Raw genomic sequence first — 15,239 nt, 5'->3', positions numbered from 1 at the left:
TCCATCCATCCATCCATCCATCCATCCATCCATCCATCCATCCATCCATCCATCCATTCGTCCATCCATCCATCCATCCATCCATCCATCCATCCGTCTATCCATCCGTCCATCCATCCAGCCGTCCATCCATCCATCCATCCATCCATCCATCCGTCCATCCGTCGATCCATCCATCCATCCGTCCATCCATCCATCCATCCGTCCGTCCATCCATCCATCCATCCATCCATCCATCCATCCAGCCGTCCATCCATCCATCCATCCATCTGTCCATCCGTCGATCCATCCATCCATCCATCCATCCGTCCGTCCATCCATCCATCCATCCATCTATCCATCCTTTCATCCATCCATCCATCCATCCAGCCGTCCAGCCGTCCATCCATCCATCCATCCATCCATCGTCCATCCGTCGATCCATCCATCCATCCATCCATCCATCCATCCATCCGTCCATCCATCCATCCATCCATCCATCCATCCATCCATCCATCCATCCATCCATCCATCAATCCATCCATCCATTCATTTGGGTTGGTCAGCAGGTTTAGCAGGGTGTTCCAGACGTCCCTCATACCAGCAACACATTCTAGTTCCTTCTGACGAATCCTGAGGTGTTCACGAGCTAGATGGACTATGTGATCCCTCCAGCAGGTTCTGGGTCTGCCCTGGGTTCTCCTCCTCCGAGCCTTCTGACTCAGCTCCTTCTTCCCCACAGTGGTATGCAGCATCTGCAGCATCTGCAGTACTACAGACGCCTTACCAACCCATTGGTCCATCTCACGCTCTATTGTCCCATAACTCATGAACATGGTTCTGAGATACGTGAACTGCTTCGCCTGGGCCAGGAACTCACTCCCAACCCGGAGGGAGCATTCTGCCATTTTCTAGTAGAGGCCTCAGATTTGGAGGTGCTGACTCTCATCCTAGCTGCATCAAACTCAGCTGCAAATTGACCCAGTGCGTGTTGAAGGTCAAAGTCTGAAGCCAACAGAACCACATCATCTGCGAAAAAACAGATATGCAATGCTGAGGTTCCCAAACTGGACACCCTTCTCACCCCAGCTGCACCTGGAGGCCCTGCGCTGAATGTCACAAACAGACATTCTTGGTGGAGTCCAACACACACTGAGAACACATTTGACTTTGTGCCGAGAATACGGACATACCTGCCACAGGAAACTCTCATCGAGTCACTGATCTCTTGCAGCTTTCAAATGTGAAACCTCATCATCAAAAAGCTTTTCTACTTCCTGTACTTCATAAACTCACCTAAACCTCTACCACCTCATGCCGCTGCGGTCCACTGTAAGTTGTTAAGTGGCTTACTTTATAACTTACATAGTAACATAGAGACTACAGGCATGCTCCGTTTGTTCCAAAGCCAAAATACAAATGTCACCTAGTTATTTAAGCATTAGAAACTCCACAAAAGGAAGTATGTAGTTTCCTCTTTTAAATATCAACTCTGTTGGGCGCACATGCACTGTGCCACATTTTTAATATCATATTTAGAAGAGCAGGTGTAGATAAACAGGAACCTCTGCCTGTCATCACTTATTTGCTGCAGACTGTTTGGATGCAGAGGACAACACATCGGACCTTCAGGGACTTCATTCAGGTGTGGACTCCTGCAAGAGGTACATTTTGTGAAATCACTTTTTTCTTATGTGCAGAAATTATTTTAAAAAGATAGAATAAGTGCAAACAGTCATGGAAATGAATATGCAAACTATAACAAGCAGACAGTTTGGGCTGTACAGAATACTGTGATTAATCCCATTATGTTTGATTTTATTTGGGTTTTTTCATTACTGTGATGAGAGCTGTTCGAACGTTTTAAATGTTAAAGAAATGTGCTTCAGTGCTTCCTTTTTTTTAAAGATATTTTTGGGGGCTTTTTGAATCTTTATTGTAAAGATGCAGCTGAAGAGTAACAGGTGGAGGTGAAAAGAGAGAGAGACAGACAGACAGACAGACAGACAGACAGACAGACAGACAGACTATTTGTCCACACCCTTAGTGTCAGACTGAATGAGGACATGGTGAATGCAAACGTGTGCTGCTGTGTTCATTGAGTTTGCAGATATCGCCCTCCAAAGGCAGAGCTCAGTAGTTGCAGCTCAGTGATGAAAATTGAAATATTACAGGAAACAAAAAGGAGATGAAGTGATGTGATAATGAGAGAGCAGCAGCTCAGAGCAGGTGGAGCTGGATATATGTAGTCATGTCAGGATACTGAAGCAGAAAAACAGATTTCTGTTCGTCTTTAACCTGAGCTCTCAAACAACAGGTTTCACTGAGAAGGATGGAAGATTTCTACATCAACAGCACCTCACAGAACAACAGCTCTGATTACAGCAACATCACCTCTAACAATGATAATTTTGAACATGTTATGTTCATCATGAATGTGGTGGAATACATAATCATTGGTATCGGCCTTCCTTTGACCCTCGTGGCCATCTATGCTCTTTATTCTCTGGTATGTACATTATGACTGAAATGTCTTTATTTCTTTTATTATTATTTATTTCTTTGTGTCGTACAGTCTGTCTGTAAAGAATCTTGATCTGGGTTGTGGTCTAGTCGTCAGGAGGCTTGGGCTCCTTAGTCTTGTTACTGCAGTGACTGGCCAGTGTGTCATATCTGATATTTCTGACAGCACAAATGAGAGTTTGATGAAAAATGCATAAATGTCTCTGACTGCAAGAAGAAATATTTGGGAGGAGGTGGAGTTCAGAACATGTTTACAACTGCTTGTTCACTTTTACCAATGTTTTCCTGCAGGTGAGAAATGACCATGTTGCTCCGATCTACGTCATCAACCTTCTCATCACCGACCTCATTCAGCTCTGCTGCTTGATTGTGAAGGTGGCATCACTCAAGAATTGGACGATGGGAAATGGAATTGTATATTTATTTCACCGTTTTGCTGTGGCAGCCAGTATTTTCTTCATGGTGTGTGTCGCCCTGGAAAGGTAACTATCTGTCTATCAGAGTATGTGTATAGCTTCTGTGTCTGATCATTACATCATATATAGACCAAGATATAACCCTAACTAGGTATGTAGTTGCAGAGTCTCCGTTGTCTGTCAAGGAGATCATGAAAGGAAGTAGAAAACTTGTAAATAAATGTTGAGTGTGCCTGACCCATACATTATTATTGACACTGCAGCAGCACAGAGACTTCAATAAAGTTCAAAGGCAGGCTTGAGGTTGCCAAGCAACCAGGGTCAGCTGCAGGTCAGAGCAATTAACTGCAGCTGTGCTCTGTCTGTGTGAGTGACTGCTGAGAGACACAGAAAATCTCTAAATGAACCCGTTTGAGCCACTGGCCGATGCCAAACGGTAGGTCGTATCAAAAAGACGAAAAGACCGTGAGCATCCTCATCTTGTCGACCATGTGAATGCAGAATTTCAGTGGCTGAAGTTAAAAAATGTGACCTGGGGAGAGAGAGAAAGAACAGGTGCCCCGTGCTCCTTTGGGAAATTTCTGCTCTCCAGTTTACATGGGAGTAGATTGGGCTGTCAGTGGGTGATCCTGGTGCTTCAGTGCGTCTCCCGCCAGAACTATAAGTCTGACTGCTTCAGCAGTGATATCGCTGCGTAGCCCACAAATTTTCCTACGTTTCTATGTATGAATTATTTCTGTAGAGTGACATTTCTGGCCACGACAGCCATTTGCAAATTTACTTTTTTATTCCCTCTCCACTCTAGCGATGATGTCATTCACTCAAGCCCTCGAACGTTCTACCAATACGCACCCACTGGAGATTTTGCCGTGGTTTCTGGCGATTTTTTTGCTAAACCGTTTGCCGAAACGCTTAGAAAAGTCACAGCACACCATTCCCAGCCGACCTGCCGTCATTTTGATACCTTTTTTGTGCATGTGTGACCAAAACTCCCTGAGCTCCTAAGGTGTGTCATTCCTGTTTTTTCCACGGTCCAAATAGATAAAGGTGACAGAGCCTTTAGAGTCAGGGCTCCAAAACTTTTATAAAAGGGCCTTTAGCTGACCTTTTCATGTCTATGTATATAGTTTATTATTATCATTATATTACTTTATAATTCTGAAGCTCCTCAAAGACTATGTGTCCATCTTGTATTACAGGTATTTGGTCGTTGCCTGGCCACTGTGGTACCGCTTCAGACGAACCATCAAGACCTCTGTGGTGGTCTGTGTCGCGGTCTGGATCTTTGCTCTTGTCTTGTTCCTCACTTTCTATTTCTGGTTTGATAAAAAGGTGTATCCAACTGTCTCTGCTGTTGTCCTTCTCCTTCCCTTCCCACTGCTCATATTCTTCCTGGGTGGGACCCTCAAAGCTCTGTCTGCCTGCCGTATCCCCTCTGATGAAAAACGAAGAATTGTGGGAGTTTTGGTTCTGGTGCTGCTTATTTACACACTGCTGTTCATGCCCAGGTTGATTTGGTTACTTTCAGACGAAGGAAGAAATAACTTTATCCTCCGCAGCCTGTCTGACATGTTTGTTAAGTTGAGTCCTCTTGCAGACTTATTCCTGTATGTGTTCATGAGGAAAGGGATCATAGACAAGCTTTTGGCCTCTGTGTGTTGTTGCAGAATGGACAGCAATGATGTTGGCAAATCATCAGGAAATGATGACAGTATTTACACAGTCAGCTCTGTGTAGGCAGAGAAAGAGGGAGAGAGAGAAAGGAGAGAAAACTGAAGGAGAAATGTAGGCAAATAGAAAGAATAGAGACAAGACAGATACTGTCATCTACTGATACGATTTCCAATCAGACACCTAACTGTAGATAAAAGGAAGCATTGCTTTGACTCTGGTTGCTGGGAAATGTTTTGGTCAACTTTTGTTAGTTGTAAGTTGATGTCTATCATTATTATCCTTTAATCACAGAAGCAAACTGCATATTTTTTTTTATTAACTGAGCTCATTATATCTATCATTTTGTCTTATTTCTGTTGTTGTTTAACAGGGACAACATATTAAGAAGCTTTTAGGATGTGTGCTTTGTAATGTGGATAAAATGTAATTTTATACAACACTCCTTTATATAACATTTTAAAGAAATTCAATAATAAAAAATATGTTGATAGACAAATGTGAATGTCTGCGTTTGACTCACTTGCTGAATTAAAACCGGACTAATGAAGGTTCAGTTAACCTGGGCCAGGGCCTGTCACAGCCTGCATCCGCATTGTGCCTCCAAGTGTAACAAGATGCCAAACCCACATCTCATTTTCAGCCTCCTGTGGCACACATGGGGACAGGATGGGACCAGAATGAATACATTATTATACATTCACTAACAAGGACCACGTCAATATAGATTTAAGTTTAGACTTTTTACTGCAAGTGATGGTAAAGGATGCGCCGAGATGATGTCCTGTGGGAGAGAAGAAGGGATGAGGGATGAGGGTCGAAGGTATGAAGGGATGAGGGTCGAAGGTATGGAGGGATGCAGGGAGGAGAAATACAGGGTTGTTGATGGATGGAGGTTGACTGGTATCCAGAAGACTGGATGGAACCTGGGAGCTGAGACTCTGGGTCGGGAACCGTCTCTCTGCGGCTGTGTGTCTTAGAGCCTCGTGGTTCCTGTGTTTGAATGAAAGAGAGAGAAAAAAGAGAGCGATAACAAAGTGTGAGTGAACGGATAAGGTGTGTTTAAGTACCTGTGAAACGGAAATGAGATGACTTTGTTGCGTGGTCCTTGTTCCTGAACCTGGTTTTAAAACTTCATTGATAAGAACTGAGGTCAGAGGCTGTGGCAGCAGCCTTCCTGCTGTTACTGTAACACTCCTGAGGGCAGCAGCAGAAGACCATTTAAAACACAGCATGGGATTAAACAACTAGACATCTTTTCAAATTATAAGGACTCCATCCTACTTCAGGTATAACTGTGTATCAATGGTATTCTGTGTCATTGCTATTGTAAAAGCTGCACCATCATTTGACTGATTATTGTTTCATTTGTACGTTTATTCAACGTGGTAACTGACTGCAGAGTAGGATTTTCATGCTGTGGAGGGAGCAAGCCGTGCAGATCCGTCTGTCCATCTCTCTGAACTGACTGGTTGTCCCGCTGAAGTATCAAACACTCGCCCCATCCTCTTGCACATACATGAGTGGTCACATTAGTGGTTGGACAGATGGACATTACATAACCATCGTTTAGGTTTTCACAGAAGAAACTGTACAGAATATTTATTCAGACAGACAAATTTCATGTGAACATAAGCAAAAGGGTTTCAGGAGTTACTTAACAGGTTGCACAAAGTTTAACCAGCAGATCTGCATTGCGCAACGTTGGTGCAACATGACCGCAAAGACGTCTGATGGATAGATACCTGCTGCCTGCAGATGGCTGTGAAAACACTCACTGGTGTAAAGGGAAGGCCTTCAGTTTAGGCGACTACTACTACTCTCATATTAGATAGAAGTATCAATAATCACTTATTATTGATATTTGATGATATTTAATTATTTCAAAAAGTGAAATATTTCCACTGTGTTTTACTCTGGACAGCAGGAGGGACTAATGCATATTCATGACTGACTACTTGTTTGTCACTTCCTCTTATCAGAGGAGCTGTAACATGACAGTCATTGAAGAAACAAAACTAAAAGCTGAATTCCAGAATTAAAGTTGAACCTGGTGCATCTCCACCGTTTCACCGGCACCCCCTGCGACAGGCGAAATGCAGCATCCAACTCAAATGCAGTGCTGCATTTGGTCTAAAACGTCAACTTACTTTTAAGTGAAACAGAAATGCATACAAATGGTTTCCTCAAAGATAGATCAGCTGTATTGCATAATGTACCAAGTGAATATCACACACTCACAGTTACTGGGTGTGACAGGAAGCATTTTGTTGAAACACCCAGTGAGGTTGAGTCTTACTCTTTGCACAAGACGATTTCCAATCAGACACCTAACTGTGATAAAAGGAAGCATTGCTTTATCTGCTGGGAGAACTGGTTGACTGGGAAATGTTTTTGGTCAACTTGTTGTGGTTACACGGTGAAGGCTTCAACACATGTAAATAAATATGTTTCTTATTATTTTGTCAGCTTAAGTTGATGTCTATCATTATTATATTATGTTTTGATTAACTGAGTCATTATAGCCACCAAAATCTTTTTCTGGACTGTTGTCTGTTTCTTTAACGGGAGAGCATCTTAAAAACTCTTTAGGACTTTTTCTTCTTTGGTCTCTCTTTAAATTTCATTTCTTGTTCCGTTTTTCTCAGTTATCTGAACGTACATCTATCCAAAGCTGCTTTTGTTTTGCTGCATATTATTTGTTCATCTTCATTTCATATTTTTGCTGTCAGTGGTTGCATGTTAGTTTTTAGGAAGCTGTGACTCAGAGCATGTATTGAACAGTTCTTGTGTGTTTCAATAACCTTTCTACTGATCTTGGTCTTTGGCTGTTGTTTGCACTCTGGGTCCTCTAAAACGTTCAACCTAACAACATGAACATGAAACTAAAAGTCAGACTTTGTAAACTAGAAACACTTCAGAAGTTACGTGTACAAAAATGACTGAATCAAACATTAAAATAGAATATAAATACCTAATTCAGTATTGAGTAACTTCTTGAGAGTGTTGAGCTTATCGAGTGCAGCTTCCTGCCAGAAACATTTGGTTCTCCGCAGCAACAATCTCTCACGATCTGTCGGAGGACGCTGGGTTGTTGTGCAATTAAATTTATTGTTTTTATTAAAGCTTGATGATCTTTTAACCGGCTACAACTGAAGTCATCTTTTGCTTTTTCTCTTCTTTGATTCAAAGTTAATAAACATTTTTTACAAGGTGATGATTGAAAACAGAATCATTGTGAAAGTCTGTTGAACTTTGTTTGAATAGATTTCTTTTTAAAGTATCAGTTCAGCCTCATTGTAATAGATATCTACACATATTGAACTTATCTTTACTTCTGTTGCTTCTTTAATTCTGCGACACACAGAACCTCTGCCAATGTTTGCCTGACGTGTACAAAACTGTGTCCTCAGAGGACAGATCAGGCTCAGATCTGTTGCGCAATGTATCAAGTAAGAGTGACACTGCGTGCTTGTGTGACGTGGCAGGAATACATTTAGCTGAAAACCCCGATGAGTTTAGAGTTTTTCTTTTTTCAAGAAATTCCAAAGAAATGTTATGACGTATATTTTCTAGTTAATTAGGCTGCACAGGGTGTTGGCATGGCTACAGGCAGAGGGCCCTGACACTCAATAACGGGACAATGTCAGTTTGCAGTGGACAAGGTCAACTTCCTGGGCCACTGTCAGCACAGGGGACAATGAGCGGGGAAAGATTAAGGCGAATACAACATGCCCACGCCCAAAGGGGGAAGTTCTCTCCTCGTATACGCAGAGCTCACACAGCCACTGCGAGACCTGCTCAGACAGACACAGATGGTCTGGGGTAGTTGCAACAGCAAAGAGCATTGACAGGCTGCGTAAGGAAACGGTTTCCCCAGTGCGGCACAGTACTGCCTGCACAGAGAGACATAGTTGCAGCTGATGCTTCCTCCTTTGGCTCGGGGAGGTTTTGTCTCAGAAGCAACAGTCTGGGAATGGCGGCATGCCTTTATATAACGGCAGCATGACGGACACAGAGCGTCGATACGCTCAGATCGAAAAGAAGCGCTCGCGCTAACCTGGGCATGTGAGCGTTTTTCAGACTTACTGATTGAAAAGACTTTTGATACAGACTGACCACAAGCCTCTTATCTCTCTGCTAGGAAGCAGACATTGGATGACTTGCCACTCGCATTCTGAGGTTCAGACTGCGACTGCTTCGCTTCACATACAGGATTAACATGTGCCTGGAAAGAATTGATCACGGCGGATCACTGTCCAGGGCACCAATTCAAACCCCGCCACACCAGACGAAAAGCTGTTGGAAGAGGATGTGTGTACGTCTGTCAACTTAATAATGGAGCACTTGCCAGCATCAGAAACAGAGGCTGGTGCAGATCAGAACCAGCACGGGTGCAGATGACGTCTGCAAAAGACTGAAAAACATGGTGCAAACAGGTTGGCCTCGAGCAGAAAAGCTCTTCCACCACAACTGCATCTCTACTGGCAGTATCAACATAACTGCTGGTGGTAGACGGACTACTGATGAAAGACGCAGGTTAGGCATCCCAGTAACAATGCAAGAGGAAATGCTCAACAAACTACATGAGGGTCACCAAGGAATCACAAAGTGTGTTGCCACCTGGCACGTGAGGCTCACAATGCAAAGCCGCTGCTGACAACTCAGTTGCCAGACAGGCCATGGCAGCGTGTGGCAGCAACCTGTTCCAGTGGGACAATGCAATGTACCCGTGGTTTTTGACTACTATATCGAAGTGGCTAACCTTACCTCTACCACCACAGCCCATGTGACAGGAAAGCTGAAATCAATTTTTTCCCGCACGGGGTCCCAGAGACCGTTGTCACAGACAATGGCCCCCCAGGTCTTCTGCAGTGGAGTTTGCGGCCTTTGCCAGAACTATGATTTCACACATACAACCAGCAGCCCCTCTACGCTCAAAGTAACGGGAGGCCGAGAGGCGATGAGGACGGTGAAGTCTCTCCTAAAAGGGGGAGGATCCACACAAGCTCTTATGGCTTACAGGGCCACTCCCTTGTCACACGGCTCGTCCCGGCACAGCTGCTAATGGGGCGTAACATCAGGACACCCCTGCCTGTCAGTCAAAAGAAACTACAACCTGGATGGCCGGACCTTCGGGCTTTTCAAAGGAAGGATCAGGACTTAAAGGAAAACAGGCCTCTTGGTTCAACAAAAGACAACACAAAGACAAGACAAGAGCTCAGACCAGGCAAAAGGTCTGGGTGAAGAACACAAAAAACAGGGACTGTTAGTGTGTCCAGCTGAGACACCCAGGTCTTACAACATAGACCTGCCCTCAGGAAGTCTCAGGAAAACCGGTCTCACATCAGGTCATTCCAGAGACTCCAAGTAAGAGTAGACCGCATCGGACCATAAGACCACCAAAAAGACTAGATTTGTAAACTAGTTAGAAACTGTGGTTCGCTTCACGGGGCAGAATAAACCCTGCACAGCTCAGGGACCGGTAGTCTACCCAACCCCTAGATAAGGAAGCTATGTTCCATGTTTGTGTTTTTATAATGGAAAAAAAGGTTAGGTTTCCCATACAGGTGTAACCAGGATATATCTGTTCACAGAAGATGTTATGTGGCTGTTGAAGAAAACAAAAACGAGAGGAAGAGAAAAGTAATGCTGGGTACTTATGATTAATGCTCAGTTGTATGTTGACTGTTCAAGTTCATTTACAAAGATGGTAAAAACAAAAGTTATTTTGATGTCTGACAGCTGACTAAAGAGGGAGATGTAGTGAAGCAGATGTGTACCGTTGGGTAGGGAACTATAGAGAGACGACAGGATATATGTATGTAAGATACGGGAATGAAAGGGTTAATAAAGAGTTGCAGACCAAGGATGTCGCCCGTCTATACCTATACACAGACTGCCTGAACACGGCATGTTACAAATGCAAAACCAATTAAGAAAGGTGGCTGTAGCACAGAAATAGTTTTTTTTCTCACATGTCTCCACTACTGGTGATCCATGGATTCATTCCTGGGAATCAATACAATACTTTATACTGTGTCATTAGGCATGACATAGACACAGCAGAGAAATTAAAGACTTTATCTTTCCATCTTTCTCTGCTGCTCTACACCCACACTTTCACAGAAACATGACATAACACTGATAATATTAAAGTAAAATCTATAAAAATAGCAATAGTCTGAGTTGGGCAACGTAGCTGAATGAGTATTTGAAATCTAAACATGTTTACAGCCTGGTACAAAACGACGAGTAACAGCGAGTGGATTTTGCTGTCGTTCTGACTGCTTGAAGAAATGTTGAGGGACGTTTGCAGTGAAAAAACAAAAAAACAGACGATTAAAGTGAAATATATTCCACTGTGTTTTACTCTGGACAGCAGGAGGGACTAATGCATATCATGACTGACACTTGTTTGTCACTTCCTCTTATCAGAGGACTGTAGATTATCAGAAACTTCCTGCATTCATCACTTAGCATATTTACTGCAGACTGTTTGGACGCAGAGGACGACACTCAGACGCTGGGTAGTGAACTCATTCAGGTGTTGCAGCTTTCAAAGGTAAAGTTTGTGACATTATTTTTTCTTCTATGTAGAGAAGATAAAAACTTCCACTTGCAGTTGTCGTGATATCACTTAAACAGTTTGTAGATATTAAAAAACCTTTAACTGATCTCTCAAACAACAGGTTTCACTGTGAAGGATGGCAGATTTACACATGAACAACACCTCACAGGAGGAAAGCTTTGATTACAGCAACATCACCTACTACTATGATGATTATGAACATTCAGTCTTCATCTTCAATGTGGTGACATACATAATCATCAGTGTCGGCCTTCCTTTGACCCTCGTGGCCATCTATGCTCTTTTTCTCAGGTATGTACATTATGACTGAAATGTCTTTATTTTTTCTTATTATTTATTTCTTTGTGTCGTACAGTCTGTCTGTAAAGAATCTTGATCTGGGTTGTGTCTAGTCGTCAGGTGCTGGGGTGAAGTGTTGTAATGACCTTTACATTAGAGAATCATTTCATATTTCAAATTGCTCCACATTGACTCTGCAGGTGGGGAGAGCTCAGTAGGTGCAGTTCAGTGATGGGATTTCTCTGAGATCACCAAGATCACAAACTAAAAAGTCGTGATCGTGTTTAAAAAATGTTACTTTGTCATAAATCAACTCAACCTGAGAAAAACTGGTAGACTGTTACTGGAAATATCCTTACGTAGTTATTAACACATCAGGAAACAAACATGTTGACAGGAAACAAAAAGGAGGATGAAGTGATGTAATAATGAGAGAGCAGCAGCTCAGAGCAGGTGGAGCTGGAGATGGTGTTGATAATAAAGTTCATTACTGACGTTAATTCAGACAAACACACTTAAATGTCTGAACAGAACACAGAAAAGTTTAGCTGCAGCCTGTATGTTATTTACACTTCATTGATGGTCAAGTTTAATGAACACAGAGCAAAAACTCCCGTCCACTATTTGTTCATATTACAGAAATCAAACATTGTGTTCATTAATAACAGACTAATTGTTTCATTTTTGTTTCTAAATCTGTGGTAGTCCATGTAAGTCCATATTTAATGTTTCTTTTCACCACCACTCTTCTAAATATGATTTGCATTATGTTTCACCTCGCAGGTGAGAAATGGTCAAGTTGCTCCGATCTACGTCATCAACCTTCTATCACCGACATCATTCAGTTCGCTGCATGATCGCTGGAACCACCAGCTGAGATTGGATTCTGAAATTGTAAACATCATTCACTATTTCAGTCTGATGGCCAGTGTCGGCTTCATGGTGTGTGTCGCCCTGGAAAGGTAACTATCTGTCTATCCAGTATGTGTGTAGCTTTGTGTCTGATCATTATATTACTTTATAATTCTGAAGCTCCTCAAAGACTATGTGTCCATCTTGTATTACAGGTATTTGGTCGTCGCCTGGCCACTGTGGTACCGCTTCAGACGAACCATCAAGACCTCTGTGGTGGTCTGGTGTCCTGGTCTGGGTCTTTCCTCTTGTCTTTTCCTCATTTCAATTTCTCCGTTTATAATACGGTCAATATATATTGCTGTCTACCTCCTCCTTCCCTTCCACTGCTCATATTCTTCCTGGGTGGGACCCTCAAAGCTCTGTCTGCCAGCACTGTCCCCTCTGATGAAAAACGAAGAATTGTGGGAGTTTGGTTCTGGTGCGCTTATTTACACACTGCTGTTCATGCCCAAATCATTGGTCCAGTCAGAGGAAGCAAAATAAAACTTTACCTTTGAGTCACGGCTGGCATCTTTCAGGTTAGTCCTCTTGCCGACTTATTCCTGTATGTGTTCATGAGGAAAGGGATCATAAAAGCTTTTGGCCTCTGTGTGTTGTTGCAGAATGGACAGCAATGATATCAGCAGATCACCAGGTAATGATGACAACATTCACACAGTCAGCTCTGTGTAGGCAGAGAAAGAGGGGAGAGAGAAAGGAGAGAAAACAGAAGGAGAAATGTAGGCAAATAGAAAGAATAGAGACAAGACAGATACTGTCATCTACTGATACGATTTCCAATCAGACACCTAACTGTAGATAAAAGGAAGCATTGCTTTGACTCTGCTGTGGGAGAACTGCTTGCTGGGAAATGTTTTGGTCAACTTTTGTTGTTTAGTTGATGTCTATCATTATTATCCTTTAATCACAGAAGCAAACTGCAATATATTTTTTATTAACTGAGCTCATTATATCTATTTTGTCTTATTTCTGTTGTTGTTTAACAGGGACAACATATTAAGAAGCTTTTAGGATGTGTGCTTTGTAATGTGGATAAAATGTAATTTTATACAACACTCCTTTATATAACATTTAAAGAAATTCAATAATAAAAAATCTGTTGATAGACAAATGTGAATGTCTGCGTTTGACTCATTTGCTGAATTAAAACCGGACTAATGAAGGTTCAGTTAACCTGGGCCAGGGCCTGTCACAGCCTGCATCCGCATTGTGCCTCCAAGTGTAACAAGATGCCAAACCCACATCTAATTTTCAGCCTCCTGTGGCACACATGGGGACAGGATGGGACCAGAATGAATACATTTTTATAATTCACTAACAAGGACCACGTCAATATAGATTTAAGTTTAGACTTTTTACTGCAAGTGATGGTAAAGGATGCGCCAGGATGATGTCCTGTGGAGAGAAGAAGGATGAGGGATGAGGGTCGAAGGTATGAAGGGATGAGGGTCGAAGATGAAGGGATGAGGGTCGAAGGTAGGAGGGATGCAGGGAGGAGAAAACGAGTTGTTGATGGATGGAGGTTGACTGGTATCCAGAAGACTGGATGGAACCTGGAGCTGAGACTCTGGGTCAGGAACCGTCTCTCTGTAGCTGTGTGTCTTGAGAACCTCGTGGTTCCTGTGTTGAATGAAGAGAGAGAAAAAAGAAGCGATAACAAAGTGTGAGTGAACGGATAGGTGTGTTTAAGTACCTGTGAAACGGAAATGAGATGACTTTGTTGCGTGGTCCTTGTTCTGAACCTGGTTTTAAAACTCATTGATAAGAACTGAGGTCAGAGGCTGTGGCACAGCCTTCCTGCGTTACTGTAACACTCCTGAGGGCAGCAGCAAGCCATTTAAAAACACAGCATGGGATTAAACAACTAGACATCTTTTCAAATTATAAGGACTCCATCCTACTTCAGGTATAACTGTGTATCAATGGTATTCTGTGTCATTGCTATTGTAAATGCTGCACCATCATTGACTATTATGTTTCATTTGTACGTTTATTCAACGTGGTAACTGACTGCAGAGTAGGATTTTCATGCTGTGGGGGGAGCAAGCCGTGCAGATCCGTCTGTCCATCTCTCTGAACTGACTGGTTGTCCCGCTGAAGTATCAAACACTCACCCCATCCTTGCTACATACATGAGTGGTCACATTAGTGGTTGGACAGATGGACATTACATAACCATCGTTTAGGTTTTCACAGAAGAAACTGTACAGAATATTTATTCAGACAGACAAATTTCATGGAACATAAGCAAAAGGGTTTCAGGAGTTACTTAACAGGTTGCACAAAGTTTAACCAGCAGATCTGCATTGCGCAACGTTGGTGCAACATGACCGCAAAGACGTCTGATGGATATACCTGCTGCCTGCGATGGCTGTGAAAACACTCACTGGTGTAAAGGAAGGCCTTCAGTTTAGGCGACTACTACTACTCTCAATTAGATAGAAGTATCAATAATCACTTATTATGATATTTGATGATATTTAATTATTTCAAAAGTGAGTGAAATATTTCCACTGTGTTTTACTCTGGACAGCAGGAGGGACTAATGCATATTCATGACTGACTACTTGTTTGTCACTTCCTCTTATCAGAGGAGCTGTATATTATCAGAAACTTCCTGCATGTTCACTTAGCATATTTACTGCAGCTGTTTGGATGCAGAGGACGACACATCAGACGCTGGTGTAGTGAACTCATTCAGGTGTTGCAGCTTTCAAAGGTAAAGTTTGTGACATTATTTTTTCTTCTATGTAGAAGAAAAAACTTCCACTTGCAGTTGTCGTGATATCACTTAAACAATGTTTGTAGATATTAAAAAACCTTTAACCTGATCTCTCAAACAACAGGTTTCACTGTGAAGGTGG

At 42.5% G+C, this 15,239-nt stretch overlaps 1 protein-coding gene and 1 long non-coding RNA gene across 3 annotated transcripts in view; both read left to right on the top strand.

Annotated features, from left to right (window-relative positions):
• Positions 1-2,311: 2,311 nt before the first annotated feature.
• LOC113744832 (G-protein coupled receptor 4-like) lies at positions 2,312-5,049 on the top strand. The gene is made up of 3 exons (XM_027275869.1): positions 2,312-2,488; positions 2,794-2,984; positions 4,118-5,049. The coding sequence occupies exons 1-3, from the start codon at positions 2,312-2,314 to the stop codon at positions 4,653-4,655; spliced, it is 906 nt and encodes a 301-aa protein (XP_027131670.1). The 3' UTR covers positions 4,656-5,049.
• Positions 5,050-15,018: 9,969 nt separating this feature from the next.
• The window catches only part of LOC109138978 (uncharacterized), a 1,752-nt gene continuing 1,531 nt past the window's right edge, over positions 15,019-15,239 (top strand). The window contains exon 1 of one of the 2 annotated variants that reach the window (XR_003461865.1): positions 15,019-15,094. This is a non-coding gene — a long non-coding RNA (uncharacterized LOC109138978). Of the gene's footprint in view, positions 15,095-15,133; positions 15,222-15,239 lie in introns of those variants that run through there. The other variant, XR_003461866.1, reaches the window with a different exon arrangement.

This window comes from Larimichthys crocea, unplaced genomic scaffold (genome assembly GCF_000972845.2).
Source record: "Larimichthys crocea isolate SSNF unplaced genomic scaffold, L_crocea_2.0 scaffold239, whole genome shotgun sequence".
Lineage (NCBI taxonomy): Eukaryota > Metazoa > Chordata > Actinopteri > Sciaenidae > Larimichthys > Larimichthys crocea.
The sequence above is the reverse complement of the archived record's forward strand: the minus strand, read 5'-3'. Positions and strand labels throughout refer to the sequence as shown.